This window comes from Macaca mulatta, chromosome 12 (genome assembly GCF_049350105.2).
Source record: "Macaca mulatta isolate MMU2019108-1 chromosome 12, T2T-MMU8v2.0, whole genome shotgun sequence".
In the NCBI taxonomy this organism is placed as follows: Eukaryota; Metazoa; Chordata; class Mammalia; order Primates; family Cercopithecidae; genus Macaca; species Macaca mulatta.
Window position 1 is genome coordinate 100,786,417 of NC_133417.1, and position 17,334 is coordinate 100,803,750.

The 17,334-nt window shown below is 35.6% G+C and overlaps 1 protein-coding gene across 1 annotated transcript in view; it reads right to left on the reverse strand.

Annotated features, from left to right (window-relative positions):
- Window positions 1–17,334, reverse strand: part of DNAH7 (dynein axonemal heavy chain 7) — a 340,765-nt gene that overhangs the window by 85,519 nt on the left and 237,912 nt on the right. The window contains exon 48 of the mRNA XM_015131765.3: window positions 6,549–6,703. Coding sequence (XP_014987251.2) covers window positions 6,549–6,703 — 155 coding nt within the window. The remainder of the gene's footprint in view (window positions 1–6,548; window positions 6,704–17,334) is intronic.

Genomic DNA, 17,334 nt, shown 5'->3' on the forward strand with positions numbered 1-17,334 from the left:
TGTGGGCGCCTGTAGTCCCAGCTACTCGGGAGGCTGAGGCAGGAGAATGGCGTGAACCCGGGAGGCGGAGCTTGCAGTGAGCCGAGATCGCGCCACTGCACTCCAGCCTGGGCAACAGAGCGAGACTCCGTCTCAAAAAAAAAAAAAAAAAAAGAAAGTTTACATCTTTACACTTTCAGTTTTCCCGTCAGAGAAAAAGAGCTGTCGTACTCAAGCCTTCTCTTGTTTTTCTGAAAAGTTTTGTCTTTTTCTCACTTTTTATTGTTAAAATTACTCTAGGTTTTTATTTTGTTGTTTTGTTTTGCTTTGTTTCTATTCACTGGTTGACTATAATAACTACCCACCTATTTTGGTTCTCAGTTGTTACTGATTTAATATTCTTTTTGGAATATATCTATTCCACTGAATTTTTAAATCCTGATACCTTTCAGTTAATTATCTTTAGTTGTCTAGATGAGGTATATTGTTTATGAATATGATAATGATAATTTTGTTTCTTTTTTTTGTTTTTGTTCAATATATCTGGCCCTACTGAATCAATTGTTTCTTCCTTTAAATGTTATAGCAGCTTCATTGTTTCTTGTTTTATTGAATTGAAAACAACTTTCCTAACAATGTTAAACAATAAAAGTGATAACAGATATCAATTTTTCATTTTCACTCTTACATGATCATATTTTTAAAATCTAATTTGCTCAACCATTTTAAATCAAAATTCTGTTTAAGAAAGATAATGTTTCAGTTTTGCTTACTGCCTCAACATTTATCAATATTAATTTTTTGCATAAAATCTGATATTTAATGTTGGCTAAAAATAACTATATATTTTCATCCCCTACTCACCCTAACATTTTTCCTAGTTTGAAATGTAATTAAGAGTGTCTATATTAATATATGCAAGTATAATTTTTGAAGCTAAAATATACATTATGAAACTTAAATATTACAGACTTGAACATTTATTGTCTTATTGCTAGAATCAAGTCTTAATCCTGTTAGGAAGGATATTTGTAGTGTCTTGATTTCAAAGAAATATATCCTTAGTACTGAATGTTTATTATATTATACATCTCACTGGAAAATTAAAAGCATTTTAAATTTAAAAAGAGAAAAAAATGTATAGGTACGTGAATTACCCAGAATGCTCTCTTTAATTTCTCCATTTTATTTTGACTTCTTTAATTTTTAATTAGATCAAAATATATACCATGTTGAAATTATACGAGCAAATTCAAGAGACAGACTTCTCTTCATGTTTCTATCATCAAGATAAACAATTTGCTGGTTTATGTTAAAACCTCATTTCTCATTCTCAAGTGCCAGACATTACAGTATCTGCAAAGCTTATGGGAAACCAAGACTACCAAGACTAGGAATCCAAGCACACAGCCACTAATATTTTTGAGTAAGGCAGATCATCATCTCACTCAAAACAAACAGTTATCTTTAGCAACAGAAACATAATAAGAATTAAATGTTCTTTTCAAATTTCTCTTGCATGTAGGACATTAAATAATGTCGATTTTTTAGTTATGAATTATCTACATTATCCCATGTGAGACCTCAAATTAACAGAAAAAATTCTTCTTCTACAACTTATGTTCAACTCTGTAGAATATTTTATCAAAAGAAGACTCAACAATTACTGAGCACCTATCAGGTCCCCTTAAACAGCTTGTAGTAGAGAAACAAACGGTTATGCACACAAAATAAAGGCAATCATGGAAATTCATGAAAGTTTCAGTGTTGGTACTTCATTGGAGGGGTCGAGATGTCACAGAAAAAGAAGTATTTGAGCTGTATCTTAAAGGACGGAAATTAAAGGAATCCACCAGATAGATGGAAGAGCAAAAACAAGCTAAGAGACTGAAACGATGCCATGTTGTTTTAATACTGGCTGCTCCCAAGTACCCTGCACTCCCATCTTCTAATCCTCATTTTGTCTGTAATCTCTTTCTGCCCCTTTAACCTATAAGCTTCATGAAAGTAAAGACTGAGTCTGTCTTATTCATGATGTTTTTAGTACCTACCACACTACCTGGTACATGGTAGTTGTAAAATAAATGTTAATTAAATGAATGAATGGACAAATAAATGAGCAAATGAAAGAAACATTAAACCAGAGGTAGTTTTGTATCCCTGGTTTATTATACACAAGGGGGAAAGACAGTAAAGTGCTGGGAGATAAGAAAAGTAAGGAAGGCTCAGATATGATAAATTCTGCTGTCGATATAAAGGTTTTTTGTTTTGTTTTGTTTTGTTTTGTTTACAGATTCAATGGAAAGTCATTAAAATATCTTCTCTACAAATTGATTTCTTTATCAGCAATCTTTGTATGATTAGTATTTTATGCACACCTTATCCATGGGTATAGCTAATACAGATGTACCTTTATCTTCTAGAACGCTGGCTTTCAAACTTTTTTTTTTTTTTTAAGAAGCAGAATACTTCTTTTCAAAGAGGATCTTATCATAAACTGCAACATAAAAAAGAAATGTGAGACCTGCTCTGGTTGAAGTAGAGGCAGGTAGTTGAAGCAGACAGCTGAAGCAGGCAAAAACTTCTGCCTGCTCAACCCAGGCCGCCTGAGAGGGACAATAGATCAAAAGCCACTGTCCCTGAAGAGGCCAATATTTAAAGATAACTCCTTAAATGGAAGAGTCTTTATGTCGTCAATGTATAACAGTAACCAATTCTTTTACTTGATGGTTAAATATAGAAATAGCTTTAGAATCTGACATCTATCTCTCCTTCCATTAAGAGATTAAAACTTTTCACTCTTTTCTGATGACTAACCTTAGAAAGCATTGTAAATAATCATTTAAAAAGTATTTTATTCCAAAAAGTAGGTTAAATCAACTGAAAGAAAATCTTGCTTGTGTAACACAGTAAGCACCAGACACAGGCAGAAGACTTAGGGACTAGTTTCAGCACTCCTCTTAACTGGCTTAATTAGTATATAGTATGGTGATATGATACACACATAAATAGAAAGGGGACATCCATCACTAACCCTTACTGGGACCAGTCTAGTTAAGGGGTAGTTAATTACCTTGATTAAGCCATTTAATTAACATTCTCTAATACCTCACTTAACTTGTCAATAAAATGAAGTGGCTGGAATTACCCCTGGATTTCCTTTTTTAAAATTATTGTTGTTATTATTTTATTATAAGTTCTAGGGTACATGTGCACAACGTGCAGGTTTGTTACATATGTATACATGTGCCATGTTGGTGTGCTGCACCCATTAACTCGTCATTTACATTAGGTATATCTGCTAATGCTATCCCTCCCCCCTCCCCCCATCCAACAACAGGCCCCAGTGTGTGATGTTCCCCTTCCTGGGTCCAAGTGTTCTCATTGTTCAATTCCCACCTATGAGTGAGAACATGTGGTGTTTGGTTTTTTGTCCTTGCTATAGTTTGCTGAGAATGATGGTTTCCAGCTTCATCCATGTCCCTACAAAGGACATGAACTCATCCCTTTTTATGGCTGCATAATATTCCATGGTGTATATGTGCCACATTTTCTTAATCCAGTCTATCATTGATGGACATTTGGGTTGGTTCCAAGTCTTTGCTATTGTGAATAGTGCTGCAATAAACATACGTGTGCATGTGTCTTTATAGTAGCATGATTTATAATCCTTTGGGTATATACCCAGTAAGGGGATGGCTGGGTCAAATGGTATTTCTAGTTCAAGATCCTTGAGGAATCGCCACACTGTCTTCCACAATGGTTGAACTAGTTTACAGTCCCACCAATGGTGTAAAAGTGTTCTATTTCTCCACATCCTCTCCAGCACCTGTTGTTTCCTGACTTTTTAATGATCACCATTCTAACTGCTGTGAGATGATGGTATCTCATTTACCACTGGATTTCAAACTTTTCTGGCCACAACTCAAAGTAGGAAATACATTTTAAATATTGACTAAGTACATATATATGCATATAAAATTTAAACAAAAAATTTCATGACATAATGCTTACCTTTATACTATGCCTTGCAGCCTACTATATTCTATTCCTTCCTATTGCATCTTATTAACAAAATATTGGTGATGACCCACTAAATTGGTTATCTCTCCCATGGTTGTGACCCATACGTTGGAAAACACTAAACTGATAATCTCTATGGCCCTTTTGGGTCTAAAATTATGGAATTCTAACATCAAGATTTGTGACTGACATCACAGAAATCTCCAGAATGTCAAGCATATGGTAGATGCTCAATTATCATAATTGTCTTTTACAGTGACAAGGAAATTATTTGAATATTTAAATTAACCTAAGTAATTTTAATTACTTAATGTTTTGGGTTTTTTTTTTCTTTCTTTCTTTCTTTCTTTTTTTTTTTTGAGACAGGATCTCACTCTGTTGCCCAGGTTGGAGTGCAGTGGTGCTATCATAGCTCACTGCAGCCTTGACCTCTTGGGCTTAAGCGATTATCCCACCTCAGCCTCCTGAGTAGCTGGGACCACAGGCACATAGCACCACGCCCAGCTAATATTTGTATTTTTTGTAAAGATGGGTCTCACTATGTTGCCCAAGTTAGCCTCAAACTCCTGGGTTCAAGTAATCCTCCCATCTCAGCCTCCTAAAGTGCTGAGACTACAGGCATGAGCTACTGTGTCCAGCCTACTTAAAATATTTAAGGTGCCAGTTCCTTCAAGACATCTTCCCCGATTCCTCTGAATTTCTACAGTACATCATCTGTGCCTTTCTTATTATATCATACTAAAATATGATACACGTAAATCATACAGTAAATGTTCAACAAAAAACATAAATTGATCAACAGACACTGCCGTTAAGTATCCAACATACATAATTTATTTCTTCTTCATTCTATATGGTTAAAATATAGATGGGGAAACTGAGTCTCAGGAAGGTCACTGAAGCAACACTGAGTGACAGAGGCAAGTACTCTGAATCCAAGGCCAGTTCCCTACCCATTAACTACATTGATCCCAATAAGAATTAGTGATAACCACTTTCTAATTTTATTACAGTGATGCGCGCACACACACACACACACATATATATCTGATCTCACTGTTAAACAGGCAAAATATTTAGTAGTAGAGATCATGTTCCCCTCTTCTATGTAACTCCTATATTACATTCTATATGCTAAGAACACCAAATGAATGAAATACCATGTGTGCATGTGTCTATGTGTCTATTACATAAACACAAAATTTCATAGGTAGACTTAGACTGTCTTCATTTCATACTTATTCTAATAGAGCCTTAAACTATAATTAATATTTTAAAACGAACTCCCTCTTAATATGCACAAATAAGGCGTCCATAAGACTACCTGGAATATTTATTATGATTCTTTTATATTATATTATGTCTAATAACAAGTGAGACTTGCTGCACCATCCCAGAGCTAAATAGATTGTAGTTTCCTAAGCGTTTACCTTTATTTGGTCATATAGTCAAAATTTGATGGGCTACATGAATTTAAAGCATGACTAATAACCCCAATTTACTAAAATCAGTTTTCTGTTTTTTTTGCTTTGATAAATGTGACATCTGCATGAGGGTTGTATTGAAAAATCTTTGTCATGTTTATAATCTCTCTATTTTAGATGGCAGATAATAACCAAGCACATAAAATCTGTACTCTCCTCTCTGCCACTTCTTTTTTTGTTTTGTTTTGAGATGGAGTCTCACTCTGTTGCCCAGGCTGGAGTGCAGTGGCACTCTCTTGGCTCACTGCAATCACCACCTCCCAGGTTCAAGCGATTCTCCTGCCTTAGCTTCCTGAGTAGCTGGGATTACAGGCATCCGCCAGCATGCCTGGCTAATGTTTGTGTTTTTAGTAAAAACAGGGTTTCACCATGTTGGCCAGGCTGGTCTTGAACTCCTGACCTCAGGTGATCCACCCGCCTCAGCCTCCCAAAGTGCTGGGATTACAGGTGTGAGCCGTGACCCGTCTCGCCTCTCTGCCACTTCTATAGGGTAAGTTGAGAGAGGAATGCATAAATAACTGAACTAGTGTTGTGTTAAAATACTATTGGCACATATCAAGTGGCCCTTTTAAATGCAGAATTGGAGACATAATGAGAACTAAAGGGAAACAACAGACAAAAATTAAAACAGTTAAATTAGGGGAAGCATCACAAATGAATCTTGAGACAAAGAAAATCTCCTAACCTTCTGGGAGGTTTATAATCTTTAAAATTCTCATTTGATTAATTATCATTAAATAATGAAAAATGTTAACCAAGTCGCTGTTTAAGATGAGTCTGGGCCAGGCGTGGTGGCTAATGCCTTTAATCCCAATGCTTTAGGAGGCCAAGGAAGGCAGTTCACTTGAGCCCAGGAGTTTGAGACCAGCCTAGGCAACATGGCAAAACCCCATCTCTACAAAAAATAAAAAAAATTAGCCAGGTGTAGGGGCGTGTGCCTGTACTCTCAGCTACTTGGTAGGCTTAGGTGGGAGGATCGCTTGAAACAATCTATATAGTTTTGGGTTAATTGTTCCCTCCCCAGGCAGTTCTGTAATGTGTCTTAGTTATTCAACTACATACCAGGAGTACCAAACTGGATGCAATTTTCCAGAGTCCTGACATAGTCTGGTTCACTAAGTTTAATCACATAAAGACTATTGGCTTTTTCCATGTTCTTGATCCATTTATTAGCCTGACCTTGAGGATCTATCATCAGAGGCCACCTTCTTGCATTCCTGAAAAGGAGGAGAAAGATGATGCTGGTCAAGCCATGATTTGTTTTTACACTATTTAATCATGTTCACATCACAGGTCACTTTTTAAAAGTTTGCCCTTTATTGTAATATTTTACTTTTTAACTTATGAGAAACTATGTTCTTAAAACAGAGACATGTAGATTGAGTGGGTTACCTGAATGGCAACTACAGAAACCATCCTGCAAAGTTAATACAAGTTATTATACTCTTTTTGGAAAATTACAATTTCTAAATGTTAAATTACACTTTTGAAAATATTTGCTGTTCTTGCTAATTATGTCACAGTGACAACCATCAAGAGGACTGTGTTGGAAATAAGGAAACTCCAGCTCTTCACTAAGCCCTCCCATTAATGAATCATGTGACCTTGGGTAAGTCACTTTGCTTCCTTAGTTTCCACCTGCTATCATTTGTACAATAGGGAAAGAGGTTTGGAATATTATATCTCAAAATCTAGACCATTAAAGAAATAACGGCCTAACAAAAAGGTAAAAAGCATAATTTTATATCATCTAAACTTCATAATATCCAGGGACACTTAAGTGTTAACATAATTGTTGACCCAATCTTGGTTTCAAACACTTGTGTATTTAGTGTCATATGTGTAGTTCATTACGTATTTGCTTTACGATAAGAACAAGGGCAATACCCCAGGAGGAACCCAGTTTATTTTCCAGAGTGTAGTGAACAGATGAGTTCATCAGTATCTACCATTACCATATGATATCCAACCACATAGCTTTCTACCTTGTGTGAAATGTAATTGGCAATAAAATCACTATTCTTTTTCTTTCTCTTAGAAGTTTCAATCAACACAAGCTATAATCCTGACCAGTTTTCTAAAGATACTGCCACGCCCTTCAAAAGTGAGCACAGCATGGGAAGTATGACATTTCAATGAAATCAAGTGAAAAAACAAAAAACGAAAGTGAGCAGAGCAAATTCATTTAGGGCATTAGAACAGCAATAGGAGAAAATAAAAGATGACTGAGGCAAAAAAATTGAAAAAAAAAAAAAGTAGGGGGGTAAAACAGGGTAACATATTAAATTCACTCTCATTATAACATGAAATTGTAACATCAATGGATAACTTGTCCCCCAAAATAAAAGAACATATTTTTATCAGTTATTAGTTAGAGCTTGGTATAAATTAACATGTAGCTTAGGCCGGGCTTGGTAGCTCACACCTGTAATACCAGCACTTTGGGAGGCCGAGGCGGGAGGATCACAAGATCAGGAGATCGAGACGATCCTGACCAACATGGTGAAACTCCGTCTCTACTAAAAATACAAAGATTAGCTGGGTGTGGTGGTGCGTGCCTGTAATCCCAGCTACTCAGGAGGCTCAGGCAGGAGAATCGCTTGAACCAGGGAGTCGGAAGTTGCAGTGAGCCGAGATCTCACCACGGCACTCCAGCCTAGTGACAGAGAGAGACTCTGTCTCAAAAAAAAAAAAGGAGCTTAGATAAAAAAGAAAACAGTCTTCTTATCCTCCAATGTGAGCATTATCCTTGTGTCACTCTGGCTGCCATAACAGTATACCACTGACTGACTGGCTTAAACAACAGAATTGATTTTCTCACAGTTCTGGACCCTGAAAGTCCAAGACTAAGGTTTCAGCAGGTTTGGTTTCTGCAGAGCCTCTCTGCTTGACTTGCAGAGAAGTACCTTCTTGCTGTGTCCTATATGGCCTTTGCTGCATGCAAGATGTTCTGGTACTGCTCCCTCTTCTTACAAGGACACCAGTACTATTTGATGAGGGCTCCCTCTTATGATCTCATTTAACCTTAGTTACCTCGTTAAGGGACCTATGTTCTGAGCCAGCATAGTGGCTCACGCTTGTAATCCCAGTGCTTTGGGAGGCTGAGTGGACAGATCACTTAAGCCCAGGAGTTCAAGTCCAGCATGGGCAGCATAGCAAAACCCCATCTCTACAAAAAAGCAATTAGCCCGGCATGGTGGTGTGCACTTCTAGTCCCAGCTACCTGGGAGGCTGAAGTGCGAGGATCACTTGAGTTTGCAGTGAGCCAGGATTGCATCACTGCACTCCAGCCTGGGTGACAGAGTGAGACTGTGTCTTTAAAAAAAAAAAAAAAAAGAAAGGACTTATATCCAAATACAGTCACGTTGGGAGTTATGGCTTCAACGTAAAAATTTGGTGGGGCAGCATAATTCAGTCTATGACATTAATTATGTAAGAAAAGACATCAAAAGAGTAATGTAACATCTTGGATGCAATTAACTAATGAAAAATCACTCTAAAGAGAGTGAGAGAAGGGAAATTAGATGTGTGAATGTTTTTTTTTGTTTGTTTGTTTGTTTTTTTGTTTTTTTTTTTGAGACAGAGTCTGGCTCTGCCGCCCAGGCTGGAGTGCAGTGGCAGGATCTCAGCTCACTGCAAGCTCCGCCTCCCGGGTTCACGCCATTCTCCTGCCTCAGCCTCCCGAGTAGTTGGGACTACAGGCGCCCGCCACCGTGCCCGGCTAGTTTTTTGTATTTTTTAGCAGAGACGAGGTTTCACCGTGTTAGCCAGGATGGTCTCGATCTCCTGACCTCGTGATCCGCCCGTCTCGGCCTCCCAAAGTGCTGGGATTACAGGCTTGAGCCACCGCGCCCGGCCAGATGTGTGAATGTTAAACAGCATTTATGTTTTCCTAAATAAATTGAATTACTCACTCTTGTATCACTTGCACATTTTTTAGCCACAATACCTATGTTCATCCTGTTTATTTGTCCAAAATGCACTTCTCCCCCATCTTTTCCCGTTTAAGTCCTACTCATGTTTGAACATCAGCTCAAAAGCTATGTAGTCCACAAAGCCTCTCTCCATCTCTTTTCTCTCTGAACTTCTTTAGCAATTCATCCATGTTATATTTATGGTACTTGCATATAATGGTAATATTATATTATGGTAATTCTATAATTCCTTAGCTGCATCATCCAACTAAATTGTTTATTCCTTCAAAGGAAGGGTCCGTGCTCATTCTTTATTCTTTTTTTTCCTAGATCAAATAAAGGTTGCATGTGATAATCCACTGATATAGAAATAGTAAAGTCATGGGGCAAACACCATACAAATTAAATAATTCTAAGACTTGAAATTCTCTAAGACATTATCCCTGCACAGAAAATACTTGTCCAATGAGCAGCATTTCAAAACCAGAGGAAAGGACATCTGATGCTAACCGAGACAGACTAGGCTTTTTACAGCCTATTTCCTTCACTGATTACATCTAAAAATGTTGAACAAAATACAAAAAACAACTACTTACAGATTCTAAAAGGTAAATAACAACAAATGAAGGGGAGGAAAATCCTAACTTGAAGAATTATCGGTAATGGGGTAGTGAGTTTTCTAAGTTTTTTCCTTCTTTCTATTTTCTGGCTTAGTGGGGGAACTGTGGAGCAGGCACAGGTAGCAACAACTCAAAATAGATAACTGAAAAAATGATCATATGTGAACCACACAGCATGGGCATAAATCCATGTTTTATTTCATGTTTCGTTTTTTCTTTATTCTCTTTTGTCTCTACCCCAAGGTTAACCCTACTCACAGAGCTGTATTATCACAACAGAAGAAGCAGTGGTGCAGTTACCCAAAACACTGAGCAAAAAAACCTGTCTTTCTGGACAGAAGTAAAAAAAGAGATCCCTGTTGTGCACAGAATGTAAGGGAAATCCAAATATTTTTCTGTCTTTTTTCTTACCACTTTGCCCCCAATGTTGGCATGAAATTGTGCAATAGCAAGGGAAGAGAAAACTCTGAAGGAACTTCATCATTTGGCCATTAAAAAAGTATACAAAAAGGTGCCCCTGGGATATGGAAAGTGGGGTAGGGGTGGGAGAAATTCTGAGGAGAAAAGACCTGAAGCTGTGCACGCATGGAACACCTCTAAAGAAGCACATCAGAGGCTTTAAACAATATCATAAATCCTAGTCCATTTAACTCCTCAGTAATGAATGCCGAGGAGTAGATTCAAACAGTATAGTGAAGGCTTACAAATCTGAACTGACATCGCAACATCACCCACAGAAAGACAGCTAAGAGACTGCTAACCCAAAAAAATCAATCTTATCCAGAAGATTTTGACAGGACCCAGAGTCTCATATTCAAAATTTCTGGAATGCAATCCAAAATTACTCAACACACAAAGAATAAGGATGTGGTTAATTCTCAAAGAAACAGACAGATTTGAAATTACCAGAAAAAAAACTTTAAAGCAGATATAACCATACTCCATGAGATAAAGGTGAATATTTTTGAAATAAACGGAGACATTCTCAGAAGCAAAAGAAAACCCAAAAAACGATTATGAGAACCAAATGGAAATTTTAGAACTGAAAAACATAGTATCTGAAATGAAAAGTCCCATACTATGGGCTCAATAGCAGAACAGAGATAACAGAAGAGTCAGTGAAGTTGAAGATAGATGAATATATATGGTCCAATTTGATCAACAAAGGGAGACACTATCAGATTGGATAAAACTATATGATCCAACTGTTAGCTATCTATAAGATATCCACTTTAAATATAATAATATAGTTATATTAAAAGTAAAATGATGGTAAAAGATATACCATGAAAACACTAATCAAAAGAAAGCTGTACTGGCAATAGTAATGTCAGAAAAAATAGACTTCAGAACAAGAAAACTATCAAGGATAAAGGGGGACATATGCAACGACAAAAGGGTCAATTCATCAAGAAGACATAATAGTCTTTAATGTGTATGCCTCTAACAACAGAGCTCCAAAATAAATAAAGCTAAAACTGGTAAGACTGAAGAGAGAACAAGTAGACAGAAAACTAGCAAGGATATTGAAGCCATGAACAACAGTATCAAACAAATCAACCTAACCAACTTGCAAAATGCCCTTCACTCAATAATAGTCAGGACATTTTTTTCCGAGTGCACATGGAACATTACAAATATAGACAAGATTTATGCCATAAAACAAACCTTAAAAAATTTTAAACAACTGGAATCATACAATGATAGTCTGAAAATAACAAATAAATTTGAAATTAAAAACAGTACCAAAAATACCCTAAAAGTCTCCAAGTATTTGGAAATTAAAAAATATATTTCTGAAAAATCCATGAATCAAAGAGGAAATTTCAAAAAAAATTAGAAAATACTTTAAAGGAAATGAAAATTAAAATAAAACAACAAAATCTGTGCTATATAGCTAAAGCAATACTCAATGTGAAACGTATAGCATTAAATCCATGGATTAGAAAGGAAAAATCTAGAATCAATAACCTTCCACCTTAGGAAACCAGAGACATAAAAGCAATTTATGCCTAAAGCAAACAGAAGCAAAGAAATAATAAATATTAGAGAAGAAATCAGTAATACCAAAAACAAAAAAAGAATGGAGAAAAACAATGCAACCAAAGGCTTGCTCCTACGTAGGATCAACAAAATTTATCAAACTCTAGCCAGATTGACCAAGAAAATAGAAAGAATACACAAATTATCAATATCAGAAGTGATAGGTGAGATTATCATTACAGACTCTATAGACATTAAATAAATATTAAAGAAATACTATAAACAACTCTCTGTTCATACATTTAACAGCTTAGATGAAACTGAGCAATTTCTGAAAAGACAGAAACTGCCAAAACTCAGGAAGAAACAGATCTCCTGGATAGACCTGTTACTATTTTAAAAATTGAATTTATAGATAAAATCTTTCAACAATACAAAAATTCCAGGCACAGATAATTTCTTTGGTCATTTCCGTAAAACATTTAAGAAAGAAATAATTCTAATTCTACATGATCTTTTCCACAAAATAGGAAAGAAGACGTCCCAATTCCTTTTATGAGGCCAGCATTACACTGAAACCAAAACCATACAGACATCACAACAAAATAAAACACAGATCAATATACCTCATGAATGTTAATGCAAAACTCTTCAAATCACATTAGCAAATTGAATCCAAAAATATATAAATAGGAGAATACATTATGACCAAGTAGAGTTTAATCTGGAAAAGCAAGGCTAGTGCAACATTCAAAAATCAATCAGTATAATTTACCATTTTAACAGACTAAACATAAAAAAACTGTAGGATCAACTCAATAGATGCAGAAAAAACATTTCACCAAATTTAACATCCATTAATGCTAAAAACTATCAGCAAACTAGGAACAGAAGGGAGTCTCTTTCACATGATACAAAGGAGGTACAAAAACCTACAGCTAATATCACATGTGATAGTAAAAAACTGATTCTCTATAAGATTAGGTAAAAGGCAACAGCGTCCGATTTCATCAACCCTGTTCATCATTATGCTGGAAGCCCTTGTCAGTGCAATAAGCTAAGAAAAAGAAATAAAAGGCATACAGATTAGAAAGTAGTAAGTTAAACTGTCACTAATTGCAGACAGCATGATTGTCTATATATAAAATATTCCAATAAATCTATATAAAATATCCTAGAACTAATAAATGAGTTTATTAAAGCTATAGGGTAAAAAGTCAATATTCAAAAATAAACTGCTTTCCTAATGAACAGTTGAACACAATCTTTTAAGTACCACACAGAAATAAAAGAAATACTGTATATAAATCTAACAACAAAACACTGACGAAAGAAATCAAAGAAGACCTAAGTACATAAAGAAATACACTGTGTTCATATATTAGAAAACATACTAAGTTGTTAATTATTCTCAAATTGATCTTAGATTCAATTAGTAGCAATACAAATCCCAGGAAGATTTTGTGTAGCCATTTAAAAATTGATTCAAACATTTATATTTAGAGGTAACAACTAGATAAGACAATTTTGAAAAAGAAGAACAAATGTGAAAGATATACTACCTGATTTTGAGGCTTAATATGCTTCAATAATCAAAGAAATATGGTATTTACATCAAAATGAACAGGTCAATGGATCAGAGAACTCAGTAACAAACCCACAATGATTTTCAACAAAGATGTAAAGCCAACCTGATTTAAAAAAGGATAATATTTTCAACAAATTGTGCTGGAACAATTGTATTTTCTCTCTCTCTCTTTTTCTCTTTCCTCTCTCCCCTCACCCCCAACCCTCTCTCCTCATATTGTGTGTGTGCAGTTATACACAAACAAATCTTTTGTTGTTCCATATCCAGCTAATAACTATATCAAACTTATTTTCCCCAGACAACAGTCTTAATGTAACAACTTTTTTATTCAAAGACAGGAGGTTTGTGACTTCAGCTTATATTCAATTTTAAAGATCTGGGCTTCCATAGAATAACATATTAGACGAATAAAATTTTAAAGGAGACATTCTTCAATGTAGATAAAAAAGAAAATACTAGTTTATAAAATGCACCAATAATTGTGGAAAGCTGTATGCAACAAACTCATTTAAATAGCTTCACCCCTGGATGAATACAAATTCTGAATTCAAAATGAACAAGCACTATATTTACTTGCTTACTTCTTCTCCATTATTATTTTGTTTTTTTTTTTTTAACAAGAAAATGTTTTTCTCCACATAATCTCTCTCTCTCTCTTACTTCCACCATCAAACATTCTTGAATCTACAAAGGCTTTAAAATCAGTGGTTCCCAAATGGAAATTGAATTTTTATAGCACTCAATGTTCCAAGTTTTGACAGTGTGTATTCTTTTGTTACTGTCTAGAGAGGATTGTTATTTGGTGCTTTTGTGGGCTTTTTGAAAACACAAACTTCTAACAGTAAAAATACATGTTCACAGCAGTTGCACAGACCACAGATTTTGAATATAAAGCAGCGGTACATTTCAGAGTTTTGATATTTTCTTTTTTACACACACATAAATTCATAAAAACAGACAAGGAAAGGTGTTATTCTTCTCAGTTATTATTGCTACTGAATTAAACCTAATATATCTCTCTCCTATAGAAATGAAAACTTACTTTTTTAAAAAGCAGAGTTATATCAGATACAGGTCTGATCTACTTACCAAGCTGTTAAACAATCTTAATCCTTCACCCGTGAAATGTTCAGATACAATCTAATTGTATTTAATGTTATCACTAACCTCTGAAATTCTAATTAGCCAGGGACCTTTAGGTGTCAACAGCCCCAAAAGTTAATTATATTCTAACTTGCCCAAATTTATAGATTCTTCCAGGTTTCCTAAATAATCATCTCCTCACTCAGCTGAGATAATATGTGAAAAGCACTTAGCACAGGATTAGGTCCTCTGTGAGTTCCCAATATTAGATATTACCATTGTCAAGCAAGACTTTCGGGGAATGGAAGAGGGCACTGCACAGGTAAAGAAGATACTTAGCTAATACTTCAAAGTGATCACTTTAAACCTGTTTACTGAAAGCTTTCCGTATAAGATTACCAAAAAATATTTTGAAAAGAAGCCAAGAATGAAAATTGTTAATATTTTCTTTAGTATAGTTGCTACCATAACTTTTTGCTAATATTTCAACATTTTTACAAATGAATAGCAAAGATGTAGGCATTATGACTCATTAACATCATTTTTTATCTCTGTCCCTCCCAAAATGTGAGTGTGTCGTCTTGAAAAATAATCACTGAACAGTTTAGAATCTTATGTGCAGATATATCCATCAACAGTTCTATTTTTTTGAAATATGACTAGACCCAAAAATAAGGGTATGTTTACTTGCTAGAAAACAAGATGCAATTTGTCCTCTGATGATGGATATAGTGGTTAGAGATGTCCTGCTAGGCAGAACCATGATATATAAATTGCAAATCAAAACAATGACTACCACTTCAGTAACTACTAACATGTAGGACATGACCAGCTACGTTCATAAGAGCTTGAGAAGAGCCAAAGCTCTTTTCTGAGATAAAAACAATAACAAAAGCAGCAAAAATTTGACTATTTTCATGCTGTAGCTAATTGGTCCAGCTAGGTAAAAGTGAAAGTAAAAGTTAGACTTCCAAAATTTCAGAAATCTCCCACCTGTGTCAATCTGTAAGGTATATTCTAACGCTAAACATCAGCACAAACTGCCTGTATGCCACATGTTAAGTAATTCAACAATGAGCTGCTTTTCTGTACTTGGTAAAAGGCACTTAAAAATCTGCTAAAATCTTGGCCGGGCGCGGTGGCTCAAGCCTGTAATCCCAGCACTTTGGGAGGCCGAGACGGGCGGATCACGAGGTCAGGAGATCGAGACCATCCTGGCTAACACGGTGAAACCCCGTCTCTACTAAAAAATACAAAAAACTAGCCGGGCGAGGTGGCGGGTGCCTGTAGTCCCAGCTACTTGGGAGGCTGAGGCAGGAGAATGGCGTAAACCCGGGAGGCGGAGCTTGCAGTGAGCTGAGATCCGGCCACTGCACTCCAGCCTGGACCACAAAGCGAGACTCCGTCTCAAAAAAAAAAAAAAAAAAAAAAAAAATCTGCTAAAATCTTTATTTTAGCAGCCAGCTAATGCACATATTTATCATTGATCTAGATTATCTATTTTCTCCTTTGATTAATTTAGATTATTGGATCAGAGTACCCAGTATTTTAGTTCCCCAAAGTAAAGCTTTGTAATCTTTTCTTTAAATAAACAAAATAAATTTAACTTTAGCTCCTGAAAAAGTTGGTCTCTCTAACTACAGTTTACTTGGTTAAAAAACAAGAACTATGAGATACAACTTTTTCTTTTTGCTTTAGTTATCAGAAAGCTTTGTACTTAATTCAGGGCCCAGCTATAGGAATTAGCTTGTCTCCAATTCTAACAGTAACTACTCCTTAACTTCCCCTAGTGGTCTCATCAGATTTTATCTTGTTTTGTATTATAATCATATTGCACATACCTCAAATTCTTGTAGAACATTTAGTAAATGAATGCTAAAGAAATCCATATGTCAGGATAATTTATTGAAAAATAAATGTGTTCACCAGAGTTTTAATTTGTAAACTGATTTTCATAAATACTATATACATAAAATTTAGGAATAACTAGCCTCCACATTTAGTGTTTACTTCTATTTTAAAAGTTCACATGCCTCAACCATTTTTACTTTAAAAAGTACCATCATATTACTACTTTTTCATAGTAACCTAACAACTAGTCAAAACAGTCATGTAACACACAGAATTTCCTACTGATAGTAGGAAATATCTGTGCTATTGTTAACATGCTAAAACTCCGAGAAAACTGGCCAAGTGAAAAAAGGCTCATGGTAATGTGAACTTGGAAATAACACAAGATTGTCCTCACACTGTGACAGGCTGAAGTCCTTGGTTTCTGGGAGGTGAGACCTGGATGAGAGGGTGAGGTAGACAAGCCTTTAATAGTCTCCCAGCCCAGTCTACACAGGTTTTCTCTACTAACCAGGAAATTACAGGTATAGTGGCTACTATTCCCTATCAGTGTAGGACCCAGAAATACATCTATCTAATTTAAAACAGTCCCACACTAGGGATTAAGAGAATTTGGAACACCCTGCCCAATCAACCGCCAATGGCATGCTAATGCACATTTCATTAATCTCCAATAACAAAACCCTGTATTTTATGGAAATGAAAATTTTGGACTTCCCTTACTTAAGGCAGGGTTTTGCTCTATTTGCTAAAAATTAATGTTTAAAAATTAAGTAAAAGTCATCTGGTTGGTTTGTTTACTACAGTGT